Below are 24,011 nucleotides of genomic sequence, written 5' to 3'. Positions count from 1 at the left end.
AGATGGAGGCAGAGGTCATAGCAAATCATATTGGCAGTTCCAAACTCTGGCAGGCAAAGGGCATTAATTTTTCTCTTCAAGAAAAGTAAAAAGAAAATGGAAAATGAGACACTGACATTTAAGGGCTACTTTCACTCTTTATAATACTCAGAAACTTCAGCCACTTGTGACAAAGTTTCCAGTCTAAAGCCAGGCTGCAGTCTTCTTAAGTCAAGTCAGCTGGGACATTTCCAAGAACAAGGATAGAGGAATAAAAAAAACCACCGGAAGGCCTCCTCTCCCCACATCTGCTTAAAATGCCATTTATCCACAAGAGTGCAAGAAGTTTCAGCTGAATGTGGAAACACCTCCAGTTAGAGAAAGTAGTGTCATCTTTCATCAAAGTCTTTGTGAAAAATCTGGCCAAAATTTATTGAGACACGTCGTCCAGATGAGTACCTGAACTGACTATGGGTCCTCTCATCACTCGCTGTTTGTATACTTAAGGCCATGAGCAAGAAGGACTACTTGCCCTGTGACCATGGCTTTGAACTTTGAACATCTGTTTTGTCTGTGGAGTCAAAACTGAGGCTAGAAACCTCATTTTCTCACCACACTTTCAGAGTGGGCCTCTGTATCCACACAAAGGCACCAAGTATCCCCTTCCTAACACAGCACAAGAGGCCAAAAAGCAGGAATTGCAGGGAAGACACAGAGTGGCAGAGTCAGCTAATTGGGAGAGAAACAAGCGTAGAACACACAGAAACAGCAACTGGGGAGAGAGGTCCATCAGAAGCTATAGTGTATATGTCTATATGGATATGTATACTTATAATATACATTACCCTATATATGTACCATGTATAGTTTCTCATCTTCTGCATATTAGAATTAGATAAACAAGCAAGACAATAATTTCCAAACACAGCCTCTTGTTTCACCAGTCAACCCATGCTGACCATCACTTCAGTGGATTGATCTGTACCAGTTGTGTTGATACCTGGCTCTTGTTTGCATGATACTCCTTTTATACAAGAAAGGCCTGAGGGAAGTGGCTGGTGATGAAAGGACTAAAAGAGCAAAAACTGGCAAAAGCTTGCCAAGATGGAGAAGGTAAACTTGACGGGAACATAAGTGGGAGGATAGCAAATCAGGTCAGTTGGCAGGAAAGGAGCTGGCAGAGGTCCATCTAAGGGAAGAAGGGCTGATGTCTCAGCACCTTCAACTGCTAGAGCCTCCCCAAGTATTCAGTCTGTAGCAGCCCATGAGCACAGCATGCACACTTTCAGGTCCCCTCATCTCCTGCTCTCAGTGAGGGCTGCACTGAGCAGCTCCATACACACTCAGTGAGAGCTCTGTTCAGCAAAAACATGTTATTTCTCACAAGTCCAGAAATGCTGAGGTGGGAATTTGCCTCTGCAGCCCCCCTACTCCAACCGGGGTCAGGTGGAACAGGATGCTTGGCTCTGTCACATGGATTTTGAGTGTCTTCAAGAATGGAGGTTCCATAGCCTCTTTCCATCTTCAAATATACAATCAAATGCGAAGTAGTGGGGGAAATCGTATCTTTGAACACTCAGTGATGTACCACGTTAGATTTCAGTTTCCTCTAAGAAAAAAAAAAAGAAAAAAAAAGGGAGTGTGCGAGAGCATCCCACTCACGTCTTACGGTGGTTTCGAGGGAGAGTTATTCATCAGTGAAAGCACTGAGAGATGCAGCAGAAATCACCCCGCAGCTTGGAGACAGTGTCGGGGCGGCACGACGCGCTGGCGGCAGCGCCACCGGGCGCTCGCCGGCTCCCGCAGCTGCCCCCGCCCGCTCCCGGCTCCTCCTCCCTGCTCCTACCTGCCCGGCCCGGCCCCTGCGGAGATGCGGCCCCGATGGGCGCCGGGCTGCTGGTGCTGTCGCTGCTGTCGCTTCTGTCGCTGCTGTCGCCGCCGAGCCCCGCGGCGCGCACAGGTGGGTGCGGAGGGGACGCGCAGCCCTGCCCGGCTGGGAGGGCGAGCCGGGACTGCGCGCCGAGCTCTGCTCCCGCAGCTGGGCTCTGCTCCCGCAGCCGAGCTCTGCTCCCGCGGCCGGGCTCTGCTCCCGCAGCCGGGCTCGGGGCTCCGTGCGTTTGGCGCTCGTGGTTTTGGCTGGAGGAGGAGAGCTGGGTGTTTCTGTAATGTTGCTTCATCTTTTGCCTTCTCCGTAATTAAGATGCATTTAGGTTTTACGACGCTCTGCATTGATTTTGCCGTGGGCTCTAAGTTGACAGTGTGCTCTTGAGATAGTTCTTATTATACCCATTTGGGTAATTCCCCAGATACCTTTGTTGTTTGTAGACTCTTTTCTTTGACCGGCACCACCCTCAGGAGTCTAACTGAGCAGTCAAGAGGTAGATTAACACAAAAGTCAGGGTGGGGTTTTGGCAGAGATACTCACCTCGTGGGTTACAGTCCTGAGTGGCTCCAAGTCCCGTCTCCCACCTGCTGACTGTGTCCTACGGTGGCATCCAAGCACGAGAGACAAAGGGAGCAAAAAAGGTGGCAGCTGGAGTGGGCTGTGGGAACAACTCAGAGAGAACTGTCTCGGCATGGACAAGGATGTTACGAGTGGGAATGAGGTTATAAACTGTAGCCTGGTACGTGTGTGCAGGCTGCTGTCAAAATCATACGTTAATTCTCTTTTTTTATGTATCTCCGGTTAAAAAACTGAGCAAGGCATTGGAGGCATTAGCAGATCTTCTAGGAAACCTACTCTGCCTTTGTGCTTTTGTTCTCTGCTGCAAGTGTTGCCTCCAAAACTCAATGCATAAGGACAGAGTCTGCTCCCGTTTAACTCCACAGCAAAACTTTCTGATCTTGTGAGAGCTGGAAGGTAGTGAGGAGAGTTCTCTGTACCCTGAATGCCTTCAAGCACCACTACTGTGTCCTAGCTAACTCTTTTGACAAACTACTCCAACAGGCATCCGTGATTTTGGGGTTGCTTTCATAGGTACCAATGCCAGCTTCTTTTTAAGTAACCGACCACATAATTTTCATCTTATTTAAGTCTCATTGGTGCAAGTGTTGTGGCAAATCTGTACAACTGGCATTCAGTTACCTTAAAAAAAAAAACACTTTAAAATGTGTTTACTACTGGTTTTGATTCCAAAGAAAGTTTAGGAAAATGTCCAGGGGGTTATGCTGCTTTTGTCTAGGGGTTGTTCAAGGCAGAAGGGAATCTGTTTGCACATTCCTGAGGTTTTGCGTGGCCGTGATTTCAGGGTTTTGTTGACAGTCAGCAATGCTAGCAGGGTAGGGAGAGCTGTGCCTTCCACTGAAGGCTTAGAGCTTCCATTTTCATCTTTTTCAGTGTGATACCATAAATGTCAGTAAATGTTAGCTGTATTTTGCTGATAACAGAAGAAATTATATGAAGTGTAGAACTGTCATAGCAGTGCTTGTGTGCTTTCTCTGAAGTAAAGTGATAGGTAGAGGAGCTCCCTTTGGATTCTTTGTTCCAACAGAAGAAACCAGGACCCAAGTGCCACGTAAGGCAGTTTTACAGCAGGACTTTGCAGACTCAGATTCTTACATCTTATGGTATCTGTTCTGTGCCTGTATCCTTGGGATCTCTTGTCAAGTAACTTTCTGAACTGCTCAGCAGAGCATTTAAATGCTAAATTATAGCTTGACCTTTGCAAAACTACTTTTGTTTTCACTGTGATGCATTAGTGGGCATGATTTTACCCTTACTGGATTACATCTACTGTTCCAGCAGTCTCTCACTGTTTTTAGGCCCTGCTACAAAGGGTACCTGATAGTCTATCTGAGCAAGAATAAAAATTTCACTTGTCGTTGCAATTGGTGTTTTTTATGAATTGGTTTCACTCAACCATTTAAAATCTGTACTGTAGAACAAATAAAAAAGTGCAGAAAATGTGAAATAAAATGGAATTTTTTTTTCAATCAGTGGGATCAAGAAAAGTTCAAGCACATTCCTCTTTACCACATGGAAATGTTTAGCAATTTTTGTGAGGAGCTGATAAGGATATGAAGGAACAGCCTGAATTTTCTAAGTGGTAGAATAATAGTCTATTACCATGTCTCATCTTAAATTCTTCTGCTTGCTTTTATGGGAGGTTTCCCTAACCACATTCTTCTGCAGTTAGAGAAACTTGAAATCCTTGGCCCGTAGAGTCCAGTCTCGCTCTTGTAGATCCATGAAGAAGAAAGAATGCACTTGCTGCTACAGTAAATCCTTATTCTGAGGAAAGGGAAATGTGCCTTGATGCTGTACTGCAAAGCTAGAAACATTTTGATTTATTAAGGCATATTTTTCTATTTTCATTCAGGTAAGGAATGTGATTTTGAAGCAAATCTCAATAATTTCTCTACTGTTTTTTGTCTGTATTTGGAATTTGATTTCTTCTGGATGAAGCTGCCATTGAAGATGTGCTTAATCTATGTATCTAGTGCAAGTACAGCTGGTCAAATGTTAAAATGAGACAAGGTTTTTTCAGTAGAAACATTTTAATCTAACAGACCTGCTTATACTGGGTTGCAGTCCTTGCTAGCATACATCGAGCCTTAGATCCCAATGGAGCTGATATGTGGCTATATCAACTGCAATTATATGATGCAACCCTTGAAAGTTTCCCCTTTTTAATGTTTTCTAATAGCCGTGTAAGTTGCTTGTTCTGCATTGACACACCTGATTTAATTTACATCCTTCATATTCCACTTTGTAATAAATAATAGTTTGACGAGCAGCTTCAGACCTCCCTTGAAGCAAATTTCTATGTGTTTTCTTTCACTAGAACTGCACTGGAATGTACAAAACATCTATTTTGATGTTGTTCTGGGAAATACAGAATAAAAGGCTAGAGATAGGAAAAGCAGTGTGGGAAAAAATTGTAAAATAGAATGATTTTTTGAACTCCTGGCTTGAAAGTTTTGTGCATATAGTATATATGTCTATATACTTTGCAGGATTGAAATACATGTGTGTTGGTGATAATCTGTGTGTTTACCAGAGAGAGCATAAAGCTTCAGTAATAGGAGAGGAAGTGTATGGAGGGGTTGAGCTTGGTGTTTTTGCACAATATTTCCTTGCTCTCTGCTACTGTGAAGGAAAGAGTAAATGTAACATAGAAATAAATAACAATGGATATTGGCATAAGGAGAAGTGCAGTATATGAAGGAGTGTCCTGTTGATATAGCTGAAAGGCTTATCCTCACCTTCTCATCTCCAGCTTCCAGTCTCATGCCAGGCTACTCTAGACAGCATTGCGATCTAGCCCTAGCATGTGGCTTTGTGTGTGATTCCTCAGCTTGACAAGTTCTTATTGCCCAGTAATTAGAGATGGAAATGGTTAAAGGAGGCAGTTCATTCCATAGAGACACTTCCAACACCATTGTGATTTGTGATTAAAGCCCAAAACTTAGACGTGCATTGCAGTTCTGTGGGCAAACACTCAGGGTCACCACTGTAGCTGATAACCATTCCTTTCTGTGGCTCTTGTTGTCTAGTGACCTTTATCGTCTTAATTCCAAGAGAAGTAAGTGGTTAGCATAACTCAAGTTATTTGTGTGTGTGTGTGTGTGTGTGTGTGTGTAGTTTCTGTTTATGTTTGGTTTTGTAGTTTTGGCTTGTACTGATTTCTTCTGACTAAGTTCTCCCTGAGAAGTCTTATTGATTATCTGCAAATAAGAGAGAGAAAAGCCACCCTTTATGAGACAAACAAGAGTTCCCGTATTTTAAGAAGCTTAACTTTGTAAGAGTCTGAATTTTGGAGCTCAGGACTATCTCTAGATAGAATTTAAAATGACATACAGCTCTTTTCTTTGTACTTGGTGTGACAGTGACATGGGATATTGTTTAGGGGCACCACATTTCTGTTCAGTCTTGCACCAGTGGAGGGGTGCCCCAGGAGTTCTCTGCAAACAGTTCCTTCCCAGAGGCATTGCCATGAGAGGTGAGGCATTACAAGCTTTCAGGGAGTGTTAGTCCTTCCTCTCAGATCTCAGGTGCAGAAGGTGTTCAATTTTCATCTTCTTAAGATTGCCTTTTCCTCCTAAAGAAAGACAAGTGCTCGTCCCCCATCGATGTTACTCTCATTCAATCTCCTCTCCAAGGCAAAATGTGGATTCAGAATTGTGGATGATTTCACTAATTAAAATTGTTTTGACTCCCAAGAAAAGCAAAATCCCTTTTCTAGAAAAGCCATCAGTAGGTCACAGAGCAAGGAGCAACATCTATTAAGCAATAAATATAATTATGTTAGTTTTAATTGGATTGTTGTTGCCTAATAGCAGTAAGTCAGTGCTGAATGATGAAAGCCAAACATAATTTTGGCTCAGTTTATATGTAAAAGATAGATATTTTATGTAAAGATGGATTAGGAGTGTACCAAAATGTTGTGTATGGCAATTCGACTGATTACTGTCACAGAGCATCATTTTTACAATATTTCAAATAGGAAGCTTAACTCTTGGATACTTTGAAAAACAAATGTAAGATGTCAGAGGTATTCTAACTAAGCTTGCATTTTCTTGGCCATTAAATGTGATTGAAATAAGCAGTAATAAATTGGTAGTGCTAAACATGTTCAAGGTAGAAAAGAAAAACTTCAACATTAAAGGCTAAACAGGCAATTTTCAGTATTTCAAATAATTTCAAACCATGTATTTTAAAAAACAGCTATCACGTTCATGGCATTGTGTTGCCACTGGGCTTTTAAAATGAATGTAGTTATTTTTGACAAATATGGTTTTTTATGCCAAACTTAACAAAACCTCTTTCCATTTTAAATTAAAGACAAAACAAAAAGAACCACACCGGAACCAAATCAAACCATCAAGCACAAAACACCTCAGTCAGATTACAACTCTGAAAGCCTTGAAAGGGCTGTGACTAATTTTAGACAAGGCCACCTTGAATTTAACTCACCCTGTTTGCTTGTTTCAGGCCAGTATTGGTCACACAGAATTAATAAAAAACGTACCTACAGTAACTTTTACCTGCTGGAGTGCATCTGGCAAAGGTGTTTGCAGCAGGGCACGGGGAAGGTGGTGGGAGCTCTGCTCTTGTACTTGCAAACTTTCAACACAGTGGAAAGAAAATTCAGTTTATTTTATTTCATGCATGGTAGCAAAAAGGAATGGGTGTCAGCTGCCATGGTCCTCTCCAGCTGTCTCCTAACAAGCCTTCAATGGACTGGGAAGACTTTCTCCTCCTTTCTGAGGCTGGGTATTTCTGGACTGAGTCTGAAATGTCCTTTGACCAATATTCTCTTTAGAAGGGCATGGTTTGGATAAATAACAGCAAGGCTTCATATGGAGGAGGAGAGCCTGTCAAGGCAAGCCACAGCTTCAGTCCCACTTCTGTATCTGCTGTTCTTCTGGCTGTATTTCCATTCACACTCTGACCAAATTACCTCCTCAAGCTCACCTGTTTCCAGTGGCAGCCTGCCCATTTCTTGAAAAACAAACCCCATGTGCCCCAGTCTCATCCTTCTCCCATCTTTCCCCACCTCTTCCCTCAAGTATTTCCATCTGCTCCACCACCTGGTTTTCATGCAGTCTTATGTTTGCCTTTCTGCCCCTGTCTTGCTTCCCCATGCCCCCTCTGAACAGGCTGTGGTGGGAGTGATGGGCTCCTCTTGTGGGGGAGCAAAGAGCGTGCTCTGTGGTTAGCTCTCGAGTGCTGCTATGACTTGAACAGGAAATCACCTCTGTGCTCCTCCCCACATTCCCACCAGTGCCACCCGGGTCAGAGGGTTTCACTAACCTGACTTCACACCCTGCAGCACGAGAGTTCCAGCAACCCACCAGGAGAAAGGCAGCTGAGCTGTAATAGCTCCTACCTACCTCTCCTCCTCCTCTTCCTCTTGCTCTTTCTTCTCTTCCTCGTTATTCGGTCTGCTGAGTTTGAGTCAAAAAGAATCTGCACAGAGAAGAGCTTTCAGGATCACTTAATTTTCAATAATTTTACTCATTTGTTTAAATTGCTGCTAAGATGATGACTAAGTAATGTTTGCTGAAATGTATTCCTGGCTCTGCTGGGTTTCCCTTTCTCTGTGTAACTTATGATCTCCAATTTTGGCTCAGTCCCCCTGTTTACCACTTGGTGCACTCCCTTGCATTCCTTCATGGCCAGTGTCGACTTGCCTGGAGCTGGAGATGTGCCAGAAAGACAGCCCCAATGCTCTGCTTGTGAGGGACACTGAACGTGATGCTAAATGGACATTTGCTCTGAGTATGACCATTTTTATTTTTATGTTACACTTAGCCATGTGTTTGAGGGACTGCTTTTCACTGAGAACAACATAACAATCAAAACATGAGCTGGAGGAAGAAAAGACAGAAAAAATGCCTCAAAAAATGAAGAGCAACAGCACAGAAGGAGCAAACAAGATGTCATAGAAATATGGTGGAAGTCACCCAAAGTTGAAGTGAAAGACTAAAGAAATAGCAGTGGCTTAGAACATTCATTGCCAAAGCAGTGTATCCTAGATTAATCCTTAATTGCTTAATGCTTCACTGGTGGGTCTAAGCTATCAGTGGGGAAAGGTAAATCAGGAACTCAGCCTGTATGAAAGGCTGTCCCCTCTAAGAAGTGTGTGAGTGGGGGTTCAATCCATGGTCTTGAAGCAGCAGCTGCAAATGTTGAGGCACAGCTGCAGTGATGCCCACAAATTCAGTACCCAGCACAAAGGTTTCCCTTCCATTGGAGGTGCTCCCAAGGGCCACTTTTTTATACGAAAATATGACCACAGTTGAAGCCAAAGTCTCTGAAAAGCAGTTCCTCTTTTGAATTCTGAGATTACTGTAGGGAAGGAGTTATTGGCTTTTACTGCTGTGGGTAGCAAAGACTGGTGCAGTAAGGCTTTCTATCTTAATGCTTTCCACATCACTCACTGTCTTAAATTGTATCCTGCAGTTGTCTAGAAGGTTCTGTGATCTTCTTTGTTGCTGTGTTTGATTGGATAATTTGGTGTTTGCACCTCTGTGCCATGCCACAGTAAAATACAGCAGATGATCACTCCGCTTGAGAGGGCTACAGTAAACAACAGTGGTTGCACAGGAGGCACTTGGATACCAATAGGTCAGCTTTCAGTGGGTCCTCTGCTTTCACCCCACCCCAAAATTTTTGCCACTGCACAGAAAAAATAATCTAAAATTTTCTGTATTTATATATTTTTATGCTTTGCAGCTGCTGGGTTACCCAACTGAAGTGCAAAGCTAAAAAATCTGTTTAGTCATGGGTAGTTGCAGCTGTATTTGTTCTGCAGCACTGCCATTAAACACAGCTGTTTGTCACCAAGACAGGCAGGGGGACCTCCTAGCAGGTAAAACACATGCACTGAATGGCTAATGGTTGTAACATGGAATTTGTGTGTGTTTATCCTTGTGTCTGTATGTACATGTCTGTGCATGTGTGTAGATTGATAGACATGGCTATAACCAGAACTGAGCTTTGAAGTGTACTGACTTGAGCAAAGCATGTACTAGGCAGGGAGCTCTATGTGATTAAAATTGACCAGGTTTTTAAACCTAGCTGGTGACTTCATAAAGAGAAGAAGAAGGACCTGCCATGCACACTTTTACTCATGTGAATAATGTCACTGACGTAAATGGGGTTTTTCACTCACATGCAAAGCTGTTTTCAGGCTAAGTCACGTCTGTTTTGGAGAGTCTTACTATAGCTTGTTCTAAGAACAAGACTTGACTGCTCCTTGTGGTGAAGTTTGCGACCTGTATTACTACTTAATTTCCAGTCCAGGTGTCAGAAGATGTGAAGATGTAAACAATGATATTACTCAAGGTTTGATTTACTGCCTTTCCAAAGACAGTCATAAGTGTTTCATTTTTTTCCATGCAATGAATTAATGAAGTGACTTAGCTGTAAAAGAAAAAGTGAAATGCAAAGTGAATGACAGCCATTGCTAGCAATCACTGTGGCAGACTAAACCTAGCCAAGCAACATGAGTGACTGGTTTCTGCTCTTAGGCCAGTAGAAAATGAAAATTCTCTACATGACACCCATGTCATAAATCCCGATAAATGGAAATAAAATCAGAATACAACTGGATGTCATGTGTTTAAAGACTAGAAACCGAAAGATTGAAGATAAGTTAAAAGACTGAAACATGCAGCTGTTGCATATGCTTGAATTCTTTCCTGACTGATAACCACGGAGCATTCAAGCTCTGTGTATGATCTGTTCTCTGCACGTGCCTCCTGCTACTGTCAGTCACCAAGTAGACATGAAGGACTCTATTCTTAACTCTTCCTGGAGACATAGGAGAGTACAGTAGTTTTATTCTTGTTTTACACGCGCAGAATTGTGGTATAACTAACTTGCACAATTTATTGTAAGGGCCTTTAGTAAAGGAGCAAAACCAGAAATAGAAACCAAATCTGTGTTTTTGCTTCTCATGGAAAGTTAACGGTCTCAGTCTCTTTGCCTTCCAAATCTCACTGAGCTGGGGTAGGTGGGAGCACACCAGCAGTGTTGTAATGCTTTAGATCTTGTAAAGATATAATCTGTGGCTTCTGCATGCTGAGATTGGCTCCTCTGCTGCAGTCAGTGTTTGTGTTTTGAAACTTCATTTACCACAGCAGAAACCATAGTGGGAGGAGGGAAATTAAAATTTTAAAAAATTAAAAATGTCAAGAGCTAGTTTCACATGTTAATAGCATAAAAATATTTTAATGTAACAGCCAAACTCATGACTGTTACTACTTTAAAATGTGCTTGAGGAATACAAATATTTTAAAATAAGGGTGGACAAATGTGGAAAGGTACAGGCAAACAACTTTCTCAGCTCTCCTGGTCAGCTTCATCTTTACGTTTGGATTCACTTAAAGCAATTGCAGAGGACATTTATTTAGGTGAAATGAAAACCTCTGATTTTCTAGATTCTGTATCTCCCACTTGGAACCAAGTGTTAGAATAAGGCAAATTCCTGGATAATCCCTTTTGCTGCTTTTATATCCCTTGGCATCCTGGAACTTTTTCTATATTGCTACCAAGTTTGAGCTCTTACAGGCTGGCTGTCATGGGACATTTCTGCATCCAAGTGTCACAGAAATAGGACTTTCCACTTTTTGTAAATAGATAAGCTTGCCCTAAGGACTACACCTGACAAAACTTGTTCACTGACTAGAAAATGGAAGCCACTGAACACTAAGTGCTAAAGATAAAAGAGAGCAACATACCTTTGATGAACAGTGTTGTGATCTGAAGATGCAGATGAATGTATAGACCTGTACAGCATCAATGAGAATCTAAAGGCTTGGAAAACCAAGAGTTTGCACTGAGACAGATTGAAGTAATAGGTCTCTACAGAACTGCAAGGAGATTGTTTTAACAAATATATTGAAGAAAAAAAAATCTTGTACTGTTTGGCTCAAAGACAGATAGAAGTCTGCACATTAATCAGGAAAATGGTAGTGACTTCTGCTTATAAAAGCAACTATAGTTACATATACAGGAGGATGAACACTATTGCTCTAGTAATACCAAAATATACTACAAAAATTCCCTAAGGTCTGCTTACAGAAGTAACAGCTCAAGGACTATTCATTTGAACAGGTTTATTTTATTTCCCATTTTCTTTGCCTCATTTTGTTATTTCAAGAACTAGAATTGCATTCCTGGAGAAGGAGATTAAAGGGTTTTGAAAAGTCCTGAAAAACCACAGAGTCACTTTTTCTCTTCCCTATTATGCTCTTGTGGCTACATGCAATGGGAAGCTCCTTCCCAGCAGTGGCAGCTTCAGGGCTGGTCTCAGGGTTTCTCCCCCAGAGCATGGCAGCAGCTGAGGCTTGAGTCATAACTTTGAACTTGGGACTCTTCCCCTGGGCCCACAGGCTTCGTTTTGCAAGCAATTCAGCAATGTGGGCACCTTCGTGATATTTATTAGATTAGAGGTGGGTATCAGAAAGATCTGAAACTGTGTTCTTAGGATGATTAAATTTGCCTATTTATTAATTTCAAAAGCTGGTGCAGTGAACAGCAAGCTAGATGTGTGACCTTACAGTAGATGTTTGCTTCTGACTTTCTGGAGAATCAAAAGGGATGGTCAAATGACACTGGGGCTATTGTGATCATCCAGTCCAATTCTCCAGAGTAAAGTGATACTTCAGTTTGTAAAGCTGTGTTTGCAATACATTCTGTGTGTCTTTTTCTAAAATGCCTGGTTTGCCTTTTAAAAATCCACTCAGCTACAAGAAGAATCTAATAAAGTATTAAGGATATTTTTTAAATTTTCAGTATTAAATTTTTCTGATACTCAAATACAGTTGCAATTTTAAAAATGTGTGTCTCTTCCAGGTCAAGCTTTTCTAGTTTTAGCTTTCACTTCCTGAATATTTCCATGCCTGTCATAAATGGCAAAGCCATTTTTGCTAGAGAAAAAACACAGCCATAAAGATGGAATTTGAGACTGCACTAGGTGGTAGGGGACACTTGTAAAAAAATTTATTTCCCACAGCCAACCACATTACGCTTTGAATGCTGAAAAAGATAACTTTTAAAAAAGTAACTGTGTTGGCTACTTTGGGAGTGTATGCATTTGCTGATTCTTAGTGCATGTTGTTCCTTTCTTATTTTCTTTCTCAGGAGAGTTGTATTGTTCTTTGCCCAACCCTAGGAATGTCCGTTTTGAATCTATAAATATGAAGAATGTCCTTCACTGGTCAGCACCAGAAGGCACAGGTGATGGAGTACTCTACAAGGTGAAGTATGCAGTGTAAGTTGGCTTGTTTATTTTATCCCCCACTGGTTTTTATTTTAGCATTTAAAATAATAATTTTAAAAGAAAATCCAGCTTCATGGAAAGTATTGTTGATATACTTTCCATGTAAAGAAAGAACTAAAGTGTGAGCTAGACTTAAGCAGTGTGTTTTTTAACTTATGCTTCTGGCACTGTTTACTTCACACTAACTTAAAACATGTATAAAGAGGTGTTCTTTCTACAAAAGGAGTGTTGGAAGCAACATTCTAATACTATGGAAGATTTCAGAGGCATTCCACATAAAATGAGAGAGAAGGATGAAGAACAACTGTGCTGTGGACTGCTATCTGTCCTCATGCATCCTCTGTACACACTTAAATGGATATGGAGATGTATGATTCAATCAATATTAATAATACCCAGTGTGTCATTGCTCTTTCCTGACAGACCCACTCCCCCAGATTTATTCTGATCCAGCAAGCCTCTCTAGGAGTAAATCCACTGATGTTACCAAGCATTGTACAAAACCAAGTATTGTGGCTGGAATCGGGCCCTTACATTGTCAAGGTCTGCACCTTAGTAGGGTATCAAGGAATTTGCATGAAAACCAGACTCCATTTCCTTTATTCCCACTGAGAGAGCACTGTGTCATTCTGAAGGGCAGTGATAGAAGTTTGGCTTCTAAATAGGTGTAGCACCGTTGTCACAGATTATGTAATGCTCCCAATCTTTACCTCTAACATTTACACTTCCCTCAATCTAGGAACAATTTCAGAAAGTAAAATCAATGTCGATTTCTAGAAGTTTCCTGTAACTTAAGAGTGCTCACCAGCTACAGAGTGAACGGCAATTATTGTCATGGTTTAGGAATGGTGTTCTCCAATTCAGAAGTTCTGCCAAAATGATGACACTTGCTTCCCCTCCACCTTTGGAAGCACAAAAGGCAAAGATCACAGATGGAGAACCAGTTGCTAGAAACAGCAAAGAGATAAGACAATGAGCAGTGATATTAATGATAAAAATGTACAACAGAGAGAGTGCAGAGCTCGACCCGACCACAGCCAGGCCACCCAAACAGTTTCCTCTGGTCAGGACCAGTGTTTCCAATACTGCTCCATCTGCCATGCTTCCTGCATGGGAAAGGAACACCTTTCTTCTTGGAATGGAGAGAGAGTCCTTCTCCTGTGCCCCTGGCATTGATGAAAGATGGCATTGAATAACATTAGGATTTTGGCCATGCCCACACAGCTGTAGGCTCCACCCCCTCATGGTTACTGCAAGAAATTAGCCCTATCCTTGGTGGAAACCAGGAGCTAAAATGTTCAGAGAGAGCTGGCTGCCCTGACTCTGAAGGGCCAGCTGGTCCATGAAGAGTCTGTCACCATAGGTATGGCTGTCTTTCACACTGCACACAAAAACACTCAGGTGCCTCTGCCCCCCCAGGAGGGAAGGCCTTGAGATAGGTGGAAAATGCTGGTGAGTGATCTGGCAGAAGCAGCCACACACCCTTATTAATTAGCAGCCAAAGGCAAAATTCTTAATGTGAATTTAAGGAGCAGGAACTTCTGAGCAAATCCAAACAAAAATTTTCCAAGGAAATCTTGGTTTGTTCTACCAGTGAATAAGAGCTGGTCAGTACCAAGGCATTGTTGGTAGCAGATCTGTGGCCTTTTTTACAGCTAGAAAGGTTTTGAAGTTCCTTGTGTTGCAGTTGAGTTTTTCTTTTAAACTAGAAAACGAGGCATCAGGCAGGAATGAGTAGTCTCCTGTCATTCATCTTGGAGACCCTGAGCATCATCTATGTCCATACTGGAGGATTAGTCATTGACCATTCTGACTGGACTCTTTGTTTCCATGTAAATAGTTATCCTGTCTCTGTAATTATGTGTTTAGAATTTAAACTAAAGCTATGGAGACTGAAGTTGAGAGATCTTTGCACAGGCAAACTTTGACTTAGATTGGTATCACTAACATCCCAGTTAGTTTCATCTGGCTTCTTCTGGATAGGGCCTATTCTAATTTATATTTCATTAAAAACTTGTGGAAGTCTTGTGCTTCATCTCAGCTGAAGCTGGGATTCCTTGAAATTTTAGATTTCTGCTAAACATGGAAACTGTTTTATCAGCCATATTAAACCAGAAAATTGTATTATGAGGTGACTAATATAATGGAAATAGCTTTTGTACAGCTCCTTTCTCTTTCTTTTCAATATAGGTATGGTGTTGGCAAATGGATTAGAAAGCCAGAATGCAGGAATATAAACAGAACATGGTGTGACCTCTCCAGTGAGACCTCTGACTACGAAGAGCAATACTATGCAAGTGTTAAAGCATTCCTAAATGGGGCATGCTCTGACTGGATGGAGACCACACGATTCAACCCTCTAACAGACAGTAAGGAGAGCTAAGCACACAGCCAGATGTTCAGTGGCCTTGATTAACAATGTGTGCTCAGACTGCAGGTGCCTTCACGGTGTATGATATTTGAATTTTAGAGTAAAGTTACTTTTTTTTTTTCAGTTGTTTCACATTTATTCTTATAGTCTGCTTTTGACAGAAGTAATTGAAATAACAAAATTGGAATTTGGATATATATGTGTGTATATATATATGTGTGTGTAGTCTGGTATATACTGAATTCTTTTTAATGCTATGGTAAAGCCTTACTCAAGGCAAATAAAATAAATAACTCTGATATTGAAAAGACTTTATCAAACCAATCAGTAAGCATACTCTAGAGCCCAATATTTCTTATCTGTGCCAGATAATCTAAGAACATACTGGTACTTCAGCCTATTTTAGTAAATTGAGTTTCAGGGTTGTTTATCCTGTGAAGTCCCAGGAATTCCTTGGCAAAATTCCAAGTCAATGTTCACTTTCTCACTGTAAAGATCCTCTTAGTTATCTGATCAAGTAATCTTCTACCAATATAAATAAATTTTTCAAAGCTCTACTTAGACTCCCCCAATCAATGTAAAAATGGAATATGATTGATTTGATGAAACTGGTCAGACCAGTGTGCCTCTGCTGAATTTGACTGCTCTTTGTACATGTTCATTTTTCCAGCTAAAATAGATCCACCCATGGTAAGTGTATCTTCTACTGACAGATCTATTTCAATTGTTTTGACTGCTCCTGAGAAGTGGAAAAGAAGTCCTGAGGAAGAATCCATATCTCTGCTTCAAGTGTATCCTGGCCTACAGTACAATGTGTCTGTCCTCAACAAAAAAACAAAGAAGCGGGTAAGCTTTGACAAGGCTGTGGAACTGCTGCTATTAAATCTGTGCTCTGTGCTTCTTGAAGTGCCAACGTTAGCAAATGTGTAGTAGAAAAATGTGGTTTGGTGGTTTGGTTGGTTGTGTTTGTTTGTTTGGTCGGTTTGTTGAGGGTTTTTTTTTCCACAAAAGTGCAGGAAATATAGTAATAACTGTACTTTGGACTCCAAGGTCTACATAAATTCTGTTACCCTAAGGGTCCTGGCTTTTCCAGAACATCCCAGTTTGAAATATTTTGTGGACCCGTACCATGTGGCTGTCATGGGTGTGTGCATCAGGACAGGGTTGGAGTGATGCTTTAGCTCTATTGCAACATCCCCACAAGAATGTGGGCCTGCTGCATATTAAATTGTTCAGTGGTGGTACAAGAATCTTTGACTGGAAGAGAAAATAATCAGAGTGGATATGACTTAACAAGTAATTTGAATGTTGATTGTATTTGGAGGAAAAGGATGCAGGTGGCAACTCTTAGAGTATCAACCTTTCTAGAAAATGTATATGCTTGAGACCTTTCTGTAGCTCAGGAGTTCAAGGGGGGAAAATACTTTTAATGTCTTCCAGTGGTTCTTCTCAATCAGCAACAACACCTTGGTTGTGCCCTGGTTAGAACCTGGAACAGTTTATTGTGTCAGTGCACAGATACATGTCACCACACCAGTTTTGGACAGTGGCTTTTCCAAAGAGCATTGCATTACTACACTGAAAGGTATGTATGAGGTGGCAAATTAAAAAAACTTTACCTCTAACAAAGCATATCTGGGACTGACTGGAAGGTACATCAGTATCTCTGAAGAGAATTACCTGCATTCCTTGAGTTTTAGTGCATGGAGAATATTTTTTCTCCTTGAATATGGTTTGGGGGTGGCAGAGGTGGGTCATTCTGAAGTTAGCAACAGGAGAACCAAAGGGAGATGTTATTACTTCTTTATAGAATTTATCATTTAGACAATAATAATGATTGTCCAATAGCTTAAATATAATTTTTTTTTTCATTTCCTGCAAATTCCTTGTTTACCTAAAACATTTGCATTCTATATCCAAAATGCAGTGGGGTGAATGCACATATTACTGTCCACATGCCTTAAAAAGTTGCTTGTTACAATGTAAACTTTTGGTTTATTAACAGATAAAACAGAAGACGAGGCTATAACAATCACATTTGGATATATTATGCCTACCATGCTGGCTCTCCTTTTTATTTCTGTGTCATGCTATTGGGTGCACAAGTATATCCACATCCACAAGCAAAAACATCCAACAAACCTGGTAAGTGTCTTCTGGTGCAGGAGGTCACTGCAACCTCGGCAATCCAGCAGAGCTGTGTGTTTTCCAGGGTTCCAAGCAGGCTTGGAGGAAACTGTGACTAGCTCCAAATAAAAGCTCTAGTTGCCACTGAGATCAAGAGAAGAAAGCCACATCAAGGGTTATTAAATGCAAAAAAACCAGAGTAATAACTCAAGTTTGCAATGATCAGAACAGAGCTGTTGGTTTTGGAAGAGTCATTGCCTTAAGGTCTGAGGTGCACTAGGCAAGGTCTGTCAGGGTGTCAGAACTCCATAAATTTATCTAAGATAAAGCTCTGTGTAAAGTCAGTTGGACAAACGTTGTTGAATTCAAAAACAAGAAGGGAAGACAATTACGCAGTACATAAACACTGTGATGTTTTCTTGGACTATTACAGGGTATTACCAGATTTTTCCACTTAATTGTGATTGTGAAGGATTTAACACATGTGCATTATACAGATAATTTAACCTCGATTTCTAGAATACTTTGAAATACTGTATGATTTCCTAACACCCAAAAATGTATAAACACATTCTGTTATTTAGACAGCCCAAATAGACTTTTTGCAAAAGTCTTCTCAAATTTCTTAGTGCTGCAAAATTTGTTGATTTTTAGAAAGAGTACTTAAAGTCTCTGAAATGTTACCAGCTTCCAGCTCAACAGAACTTTCTCACAGGTATCTTTACACAAGTTGCTCAACCATAAACATGCAATTATAATAATGAATGAAGACTTCAGTGTTAATCCAATCTGTGTGACACCGTAGGATGGGAGATACAAGGGAATTGGTTTCAACATGCTGATCTTGCTGAAGAAGATTAGAGAAGTGCAAGGTGACAGGAGAAACCTTCACAGAGGGACTGTGAGTTCAGAAGGGCTCAGAAGGATTGGAGCAGCCACTGCTGCAGTGAGTTCAGATGTGCACAGAAATACCTCCTGCACTTGAGGAGGCACTGGTTGTATTACAGGACCGTGTAATCACAGAGTGGTTTGGGTTGGTAGGGGCCTTCAAAGGTATCTAGTTCAACCACTCTGACATGGGCAAGGACATCTGCCACTACATCAGGTTGCTTAAAGCTCCATCCAACCTGCCTTTGAGCACTTATGTGGCATCCATGGCTTCTTGGGAAACCTATTCCAGTGCCTCACACACTCACAGTAAAGAATTTATTCTTTATATTCAGTCTAAATGAACCCTCTTTCATTTTAAAACTGTTGTCCCTTGTCACTACAGGCCCTAGTAAAAAGTCTGTTTCTGTCTTGTTCTTTATGTTTTGTTCCTGGGATGCAGGTCATGGTATGGGAAGGTAGCTTGGTCTCTTGGGGAGTTAACAGGACAGAGCTCTTTGAAGTCCAAGAGCATGAAGGGCTACTTAGTGAAAAATTCCACTCAGTAGCAGACAAAACTCCTAACTCCAGGAGTTTTTTTCTCTAATAAAAATGAAATTTGAATGTTGGGAATTTTTTCATGTTTATTGCACTTTTTAATGACCATCATGGAGCTTCAATTTGATTTCTCCACCTCTGGAGTCAGCCAATGTTAAGATAACAAATGAATATAGACCTGGTATTTTAATGATGCTCTCTGGCTTTCCCAAGATACAGGCTGTTCCACATGGGCACCCTGTGTGGCTAGGGGGACATGGAATAAACTGTTTGTTTGGTCCAGCATTTCTGACCTGTGTGACCTTTCAGACTACTTGGTACATCAATTAGTGGTCTTAGTCTTCAATCAAGCTTGAAAGCATTGAAATGCACCTTCTGGTTGTTTTTCCTATTCACTTCCTCAGTGCCCACACAATGTTGATTCCTGTCAAAAATTTTACTCATTTCAGAAAGATCCTTATGGTTTAATTTGGTGATTTGGCACAGATTCATAAAAGCAGCCTGTGGCAGAGTACACAGGGCAGGCTCTGTACACTATGCTTTAACCTGATGTGTAGCTCCCTCTCTGAAAGAAAACCTGGTATTCTCTGTAAGTTATATATTAACATGTTACATGACACTGCTTGTGGGAACTGGTTGTGACTGCATTTTCTCTCCCCTGGTTAAAAGGAGTGGAATAGATTCAGTAATCTGTGGTCCAAGAACAAAGACTGATATTTTCTCCAAAGTCACAGAAGTTTATGCTGGTTTGGAAACAAAACCTGTATTTGACAGAATTGTTCTAACCGTTATTTTGATGTGGGGATGGGGGGGAAAGGGATATGAAAACTGAACATAATATAGTTTTACTTTAGATAGAATAAAAAAAAAGGAGAGCATATTTACACTCTTGAATGTTTATATGAAGAATTTTCTTCTTCTCTTAGTTGAAATAACCTCCTAATAAGGTCTAACCTAGCATTATATTTTAAAAATATAAGACAGTATAAGAAGCAGCAAGATGGTATTTTTATTATACTTCATTCACAATATTTCTTACTTTCCAGGTGTGGCAGCACACTGACAAATGCAAGGAATGGGTTTTCATACCAAGTGAAAAAATAGTGCTTAACCTTGTCACTGTTAATGAGGACGACTGCGAGGAATCCGGATGTCTGTCGGAAAGGAAAAGTTCCCATTATAACACTGTTCACAGTGACACTGAAGGGAGGGATTTGCCTTCTGAACAGGTACTGAAAGCAAAATATTTGCTTGATTTTTCATGTGAAGAGATTTCACTCAAAGAAGATACTTCAGTGGAAGGGAATCAAACTGGAAACTGGGCATCTTATGGCCGGAATGGAGCACAGACTTCTTGGAGAGATAAAAATGCAGGGGTTGTAGAGTATGAGCATGATGTAAGGACTGAAGACTTCAGTCCTGGTGAGAAACTAGAAGAGAACTTTTCTGCCCTTGAGGGGCTACAGGGTGAGCCACAGGTTGCTTTGGGGGACTTGGTTGATATGGAAGCAGGACAGCCATATTCCCCCCAGCTAGAGCTACAGGCAGCGCAGCTTTGTTTGGGACAGCAAACAGAGGAACTTGATTTGAAAGTGATTGATGCAGCAGATGAATTGGCAAGTGAGATCCATATTGACTTCATGGACCTGGATGCTGAAAGGTCTGGGCAGACATCCTGTCATCAGCTGGATAAAACCACACAGGGCCTCACAGAGAAAGAAGGTGTGCAGGCCATATTAGTTGACTGGGATCCTCACAGTGGAAGGCTGTATATTCCTACTTTGTCCAGTGTTGAAAATCAGGTATGTGAAGGAGTACTGAAGTATGATGATCCCGACAAAGACGGAATTTTGCTCAGACTCTATGACAAAGGGGTATCTGGTGAATCACCTGAGGACCAAGAAATGTATCTCCTGCGGTTCAAGGAACAATGGGGACTTCGTGTAGAAATGGAAGACTGAAAGTCATTTTCTCAAATACTCAAAAATGCAAAATCTTGTTGGTTTTGCTAAAGAGAGTGATAAACTTAGGGGAACAGACATGTCTTCATGTTTTGAAGTTTTTGGAACCATCACAGTTTAACAATTTATTCATTAAGTGTTATTTATAACAGTTTGCAGGTGTTATATAAATGATTATGACATCAATCATAAACCTCTTGTGTAAAATATGATTTTTGTGAGGTTATACTCTTTTTTTTAAAAATAAATAAAAAGAAAACATATTTTAAAATAAATATTTTTACAGAGAATGTTCCCACCTTGCAATTCCTGCAAAAACAAATTACCAGAACTTGAAAGCAGTTACTTTTAGGAAAAAAAAAACAAGCAAAAAATGGGAAAAAATGTAGGGCACAGTGGTTCAGTGAAATGCCTGTAATCATACTGGCTGGACCGTGTCCAGCCCAGCCTAGACACAGGCAGCTGAGCCCCTGTCTGGCTCATGCCCTGCAAGTGTCTGCTCCTCTTGTGGCAGGAGCAGCTCGGGGGGAGAGGTCTGCCCCAGGCACAGCAATGCTTCAGCCACCCCACTCCTGCTGTGCCACACCAGCCAAGTGCTCCTGGGGCTTGCTCTTATTGCCTGCTGTCCTCAGCAGCTCTTCTGATGCAAGTTCACTAGTTCTTCATGTCGTGTGATATTTAGGATAGCAAAATTCCAGGACATTCTAGAAATTACTTACTGGGGCAGATGGCATTTTCCTTTTCAAAACTTGTCACTTTTCCACTTACTGAACCTTTTTCCTCCCAGTACACCTAAAAACTCACAAAAATAATTTGTTTGGTTTTGAACAGGATAAGCAAAAAGCAAAAAAAAAAAAGAAAAAAAAATCTGTACAGTTTTCAAATTTGTGTCTTCCAAGTACATGGTTAGGTGTTTTTTTAAAAAAAAAAAAGAAAAAAAAATCTGTACAGTTTTCAAATTTGTGTCTTGGTTAGGTGTTTTTTTAAAGAATGACCTTTACCTAAATGTTTTTTTTTTCTGAGCTGTTGTTGTTGCATGACCTTAGTGTTCTCTGTGGCTGTTTGTCCTCTGAATTTTTCAACTGTAGTCAAAGACTTTAAAACCAGAAATTGCATTAGAATATTTCTAATTTTTTTCATTTCAGCATGACAATATGCTGATAACTCCTTATCAGGAGGTAAAAAGTTGTCCTCAGCTGCTTTTATAATAAAAGTGTAGATCATGCAGCAGTGTTACACCTAGCTTACATAAACACCTTTGTTCATCAGGAGGATTGCAGAGGAGAGTTACAGCTTAGGAGAAGATAAAAAAGGAGAAAATAGTTGGGAGATTTGAATTTTTTTGCTCCCAAAAAAAATCAGTCATCCAAAATCTTTCTCAGTATTTCCTAAAGATTTCTTAACTAACCTCTTTGTGCGTGATCTTGTAATTTTATTTTGCAATGCGGGGCCTCTAACTCATGGGTAGGAAACAATTTACTTTTTCCCAGTAACCCATTGAATTTTACCCAGTTACTACTGTCCCTCCCCTGTGTTCAGTGTACACACATCAGGATATGCCCATGCATATGGACAGATAAGGATGGTTCAGCTCTGCAAATATTTTGGTGTAGGTCAACCAACATTCACTGAAGAGGAAGGTATCCCTTATTTTGGGTGTGCGTTTCCCCTGGCCTTATTTGCCAGCTGCTGGTGTCTGCTGCTGCTTTTTCTGTTAGGTGAGCAAGCCTTGCACCAGCAGTTAAGGATAACTACTTGTAAGGATATTTAACCTACCATTATCTAGTAATTGCTTATTAAAATTTGAAAACTCGGTTACTTATCCATAGAATCCATTACGTTTTTTTGTGGTTGTAATTTTTCACTGCATCTTATCCTGTTTTGTTTTGGCTTTTTGCTTTTTGGTTGGTTTGTTGGGATTTTTTGTTTTTGTTTTGGTGTGGGTATTTTGGGTTTTTTTAAATTTTCAGTAACAATTAGGTTGTATAACATTTATTTCCTCTAATTTGTTTTTGCTTTTTGGTTGGTTTGTTGGGATTTTTTGTTGCTGTTTTGGTTTGGGTATTTTGGGTTTTTTTAACTTTCAGTAACAAATAGGTTGTATAACATTTATTTCCTCTAGTACTTGAAAAGGCATCACCTTCCTAGTTAACAGTACTTGTGATTAAAATACAATATGCTGAGATTCTTGCAATAATTTCCATCACAAATTTATGCTTAGGAATAGTGATTAGTTTTTGGACTAAAATATTTGTGGTAGAAGTTTGCAGCACTTTCGTTGTTGCTTCCTTTTGATGAGAATTTGCATTAAATTCAGAACTGATACTAGATTATGCAAACAGTCTTTCATATTTATAAGATACACTTTCAAAGTGTTCTCAGAATGATCACAACACAAAAAAAAAAAAAAACCACTGGTGGAAAAGATGTTAATGAAGATAAGAACTTTCTTTTATATGCAAAAGAATTTTTCAAGTTAGCTAGTCAAGTTCTGGAATTGATGAAGCAGACATAATAGTGCATATTTCCATCCATATAGTACCAGTAAATTGTTGATGACCTTTTTAATATCCTCAAAGTTACACATATTTTTCCTTAAAATCCTCTAATTATGTTAATCAAATGAAGCTGATCAGACATGGTGCTTTCAGCAAACCAGTCAGCAAGGAGCAAAGTATGTAGATTTGTAAAATAGTAGAGGGAAGAGCCAAGAAGTGAGAGAGCTGACATGCTCCTACTCTTATTACAGTTTATTAAACTTTGCTTAGCCACATTTAGAAGACTTAATGCAGCCAAAAGCAAGATCATAATCTAGAATCCTATACCTAGACTACAGATTATACTGAAACACAAGATTACCTGGAGCTGGGAAATCAGCAATTTTGAACATGTTGTAGGAGAGGAATAGAATGAGGAGGCTGTTTGTTGAGGACAATAGGATGTATATTTCTTGGTTGTTATAGCAATAAAACCAGACCTTTAGCTGTGTTTACAGGCCTGATGTGACTACTGCTGGAAAAACTGTCTCTGGTTTACAATATAAGTCACGAAGATGAAAGGCAAATGCTAGTCTAAAAGGCCAAAGCAATGCACTTCAGAGCTTGAAAAACAGGAAGCCTAGCTATCAAAGTGAGATCTAATGGTGATGAAACTGATAGCAAGGTGTGGGCACGCACAGTTTTGGAAAATCAACTATAATTGTAAGTATGGTTTTGCTGCCTGCTGCTTAGGTAGAGTGACAGGGATATTGATGGAGAGACTGAAACAGAGCTGAGTGCAAGATACCTGAGATCAGATGTAGAGCAGCCCTGGATAAGCTACTGCAGAATGAGAATGACCAGATGGAAAAGTCCAAATACATGAGGGAAACATGCAGTGAGTCCCATGTGTGGTGTGGTAAGGGCTGCAGACAAA

General features: G+C 40.5%; 1 protein-coding gene across 2 annotated transcripts; it reads left to right on the top strand.

Annotated features, from left to right (window-relative positions):
• Positions 1 to 1,887: 1,887 nt before the first annotated feature.
• IL20RA (interleukin 20 receptor subunit alpha) lies at positions 1,888 to 20,850 on the top strand. 2 transcript variants are annotated; one of them, XM_039707395.1, is made up of 7 exons: positions 1,888 to 1,939; positions 12,575 to 12,704; positions 14,904 to 15,082; positions 15,755 to 15,930; positions 16,525 to 16,669; positions 17,090 to 17,229; positions 19,683 to 20,850. In XM_039707395.1, exons 2-7 carry the CDS (start codon positions 12,631 to 12,633, stop codon positions 20,595 to 20,597), a joined length of 1,629 nt encoding a protein of 542 aa, XP_039563329.1. In that variant the 5' UTR covers positions 1,888 to 1,939; positions 12,575 to 12,630; the 3' UTR covers positions 20,598 to 20,850. The 2 variants fall into 2 exon arrangements, with proteins under 2 accessions (XP_039563329.1, XP_039563330.1); XM_039707396.1 differs by having other exon boundaries at positions 1,890 to 1,939; positions 12,606 to 12,704.
• The last annotated feature ends 3,161 nt before the right edge of the window (positions 20,851 to 24,011 follow it).

The sequence above is a fragment of the Passer montanus genome, unplaced genomic scaffold (assembly GCF_014805655.1).
Source record: "Passer montanus isolate IOZ18808 unplaced genomic scaffold, ASM1480565v1 scaffold2, whole genome shotgun sequence".
NCBI classification, from domain to species: domain Eukaryota; kingdom Metazoa; phylum Chordata; class Aves; order Passeriformes; family Passeridae; genus Passer; species Passer montanus.
Note: the sequence above shows the minus strand (reverse complement) of the source record. Positions and strands in the feature narration are given on the sequence as shown.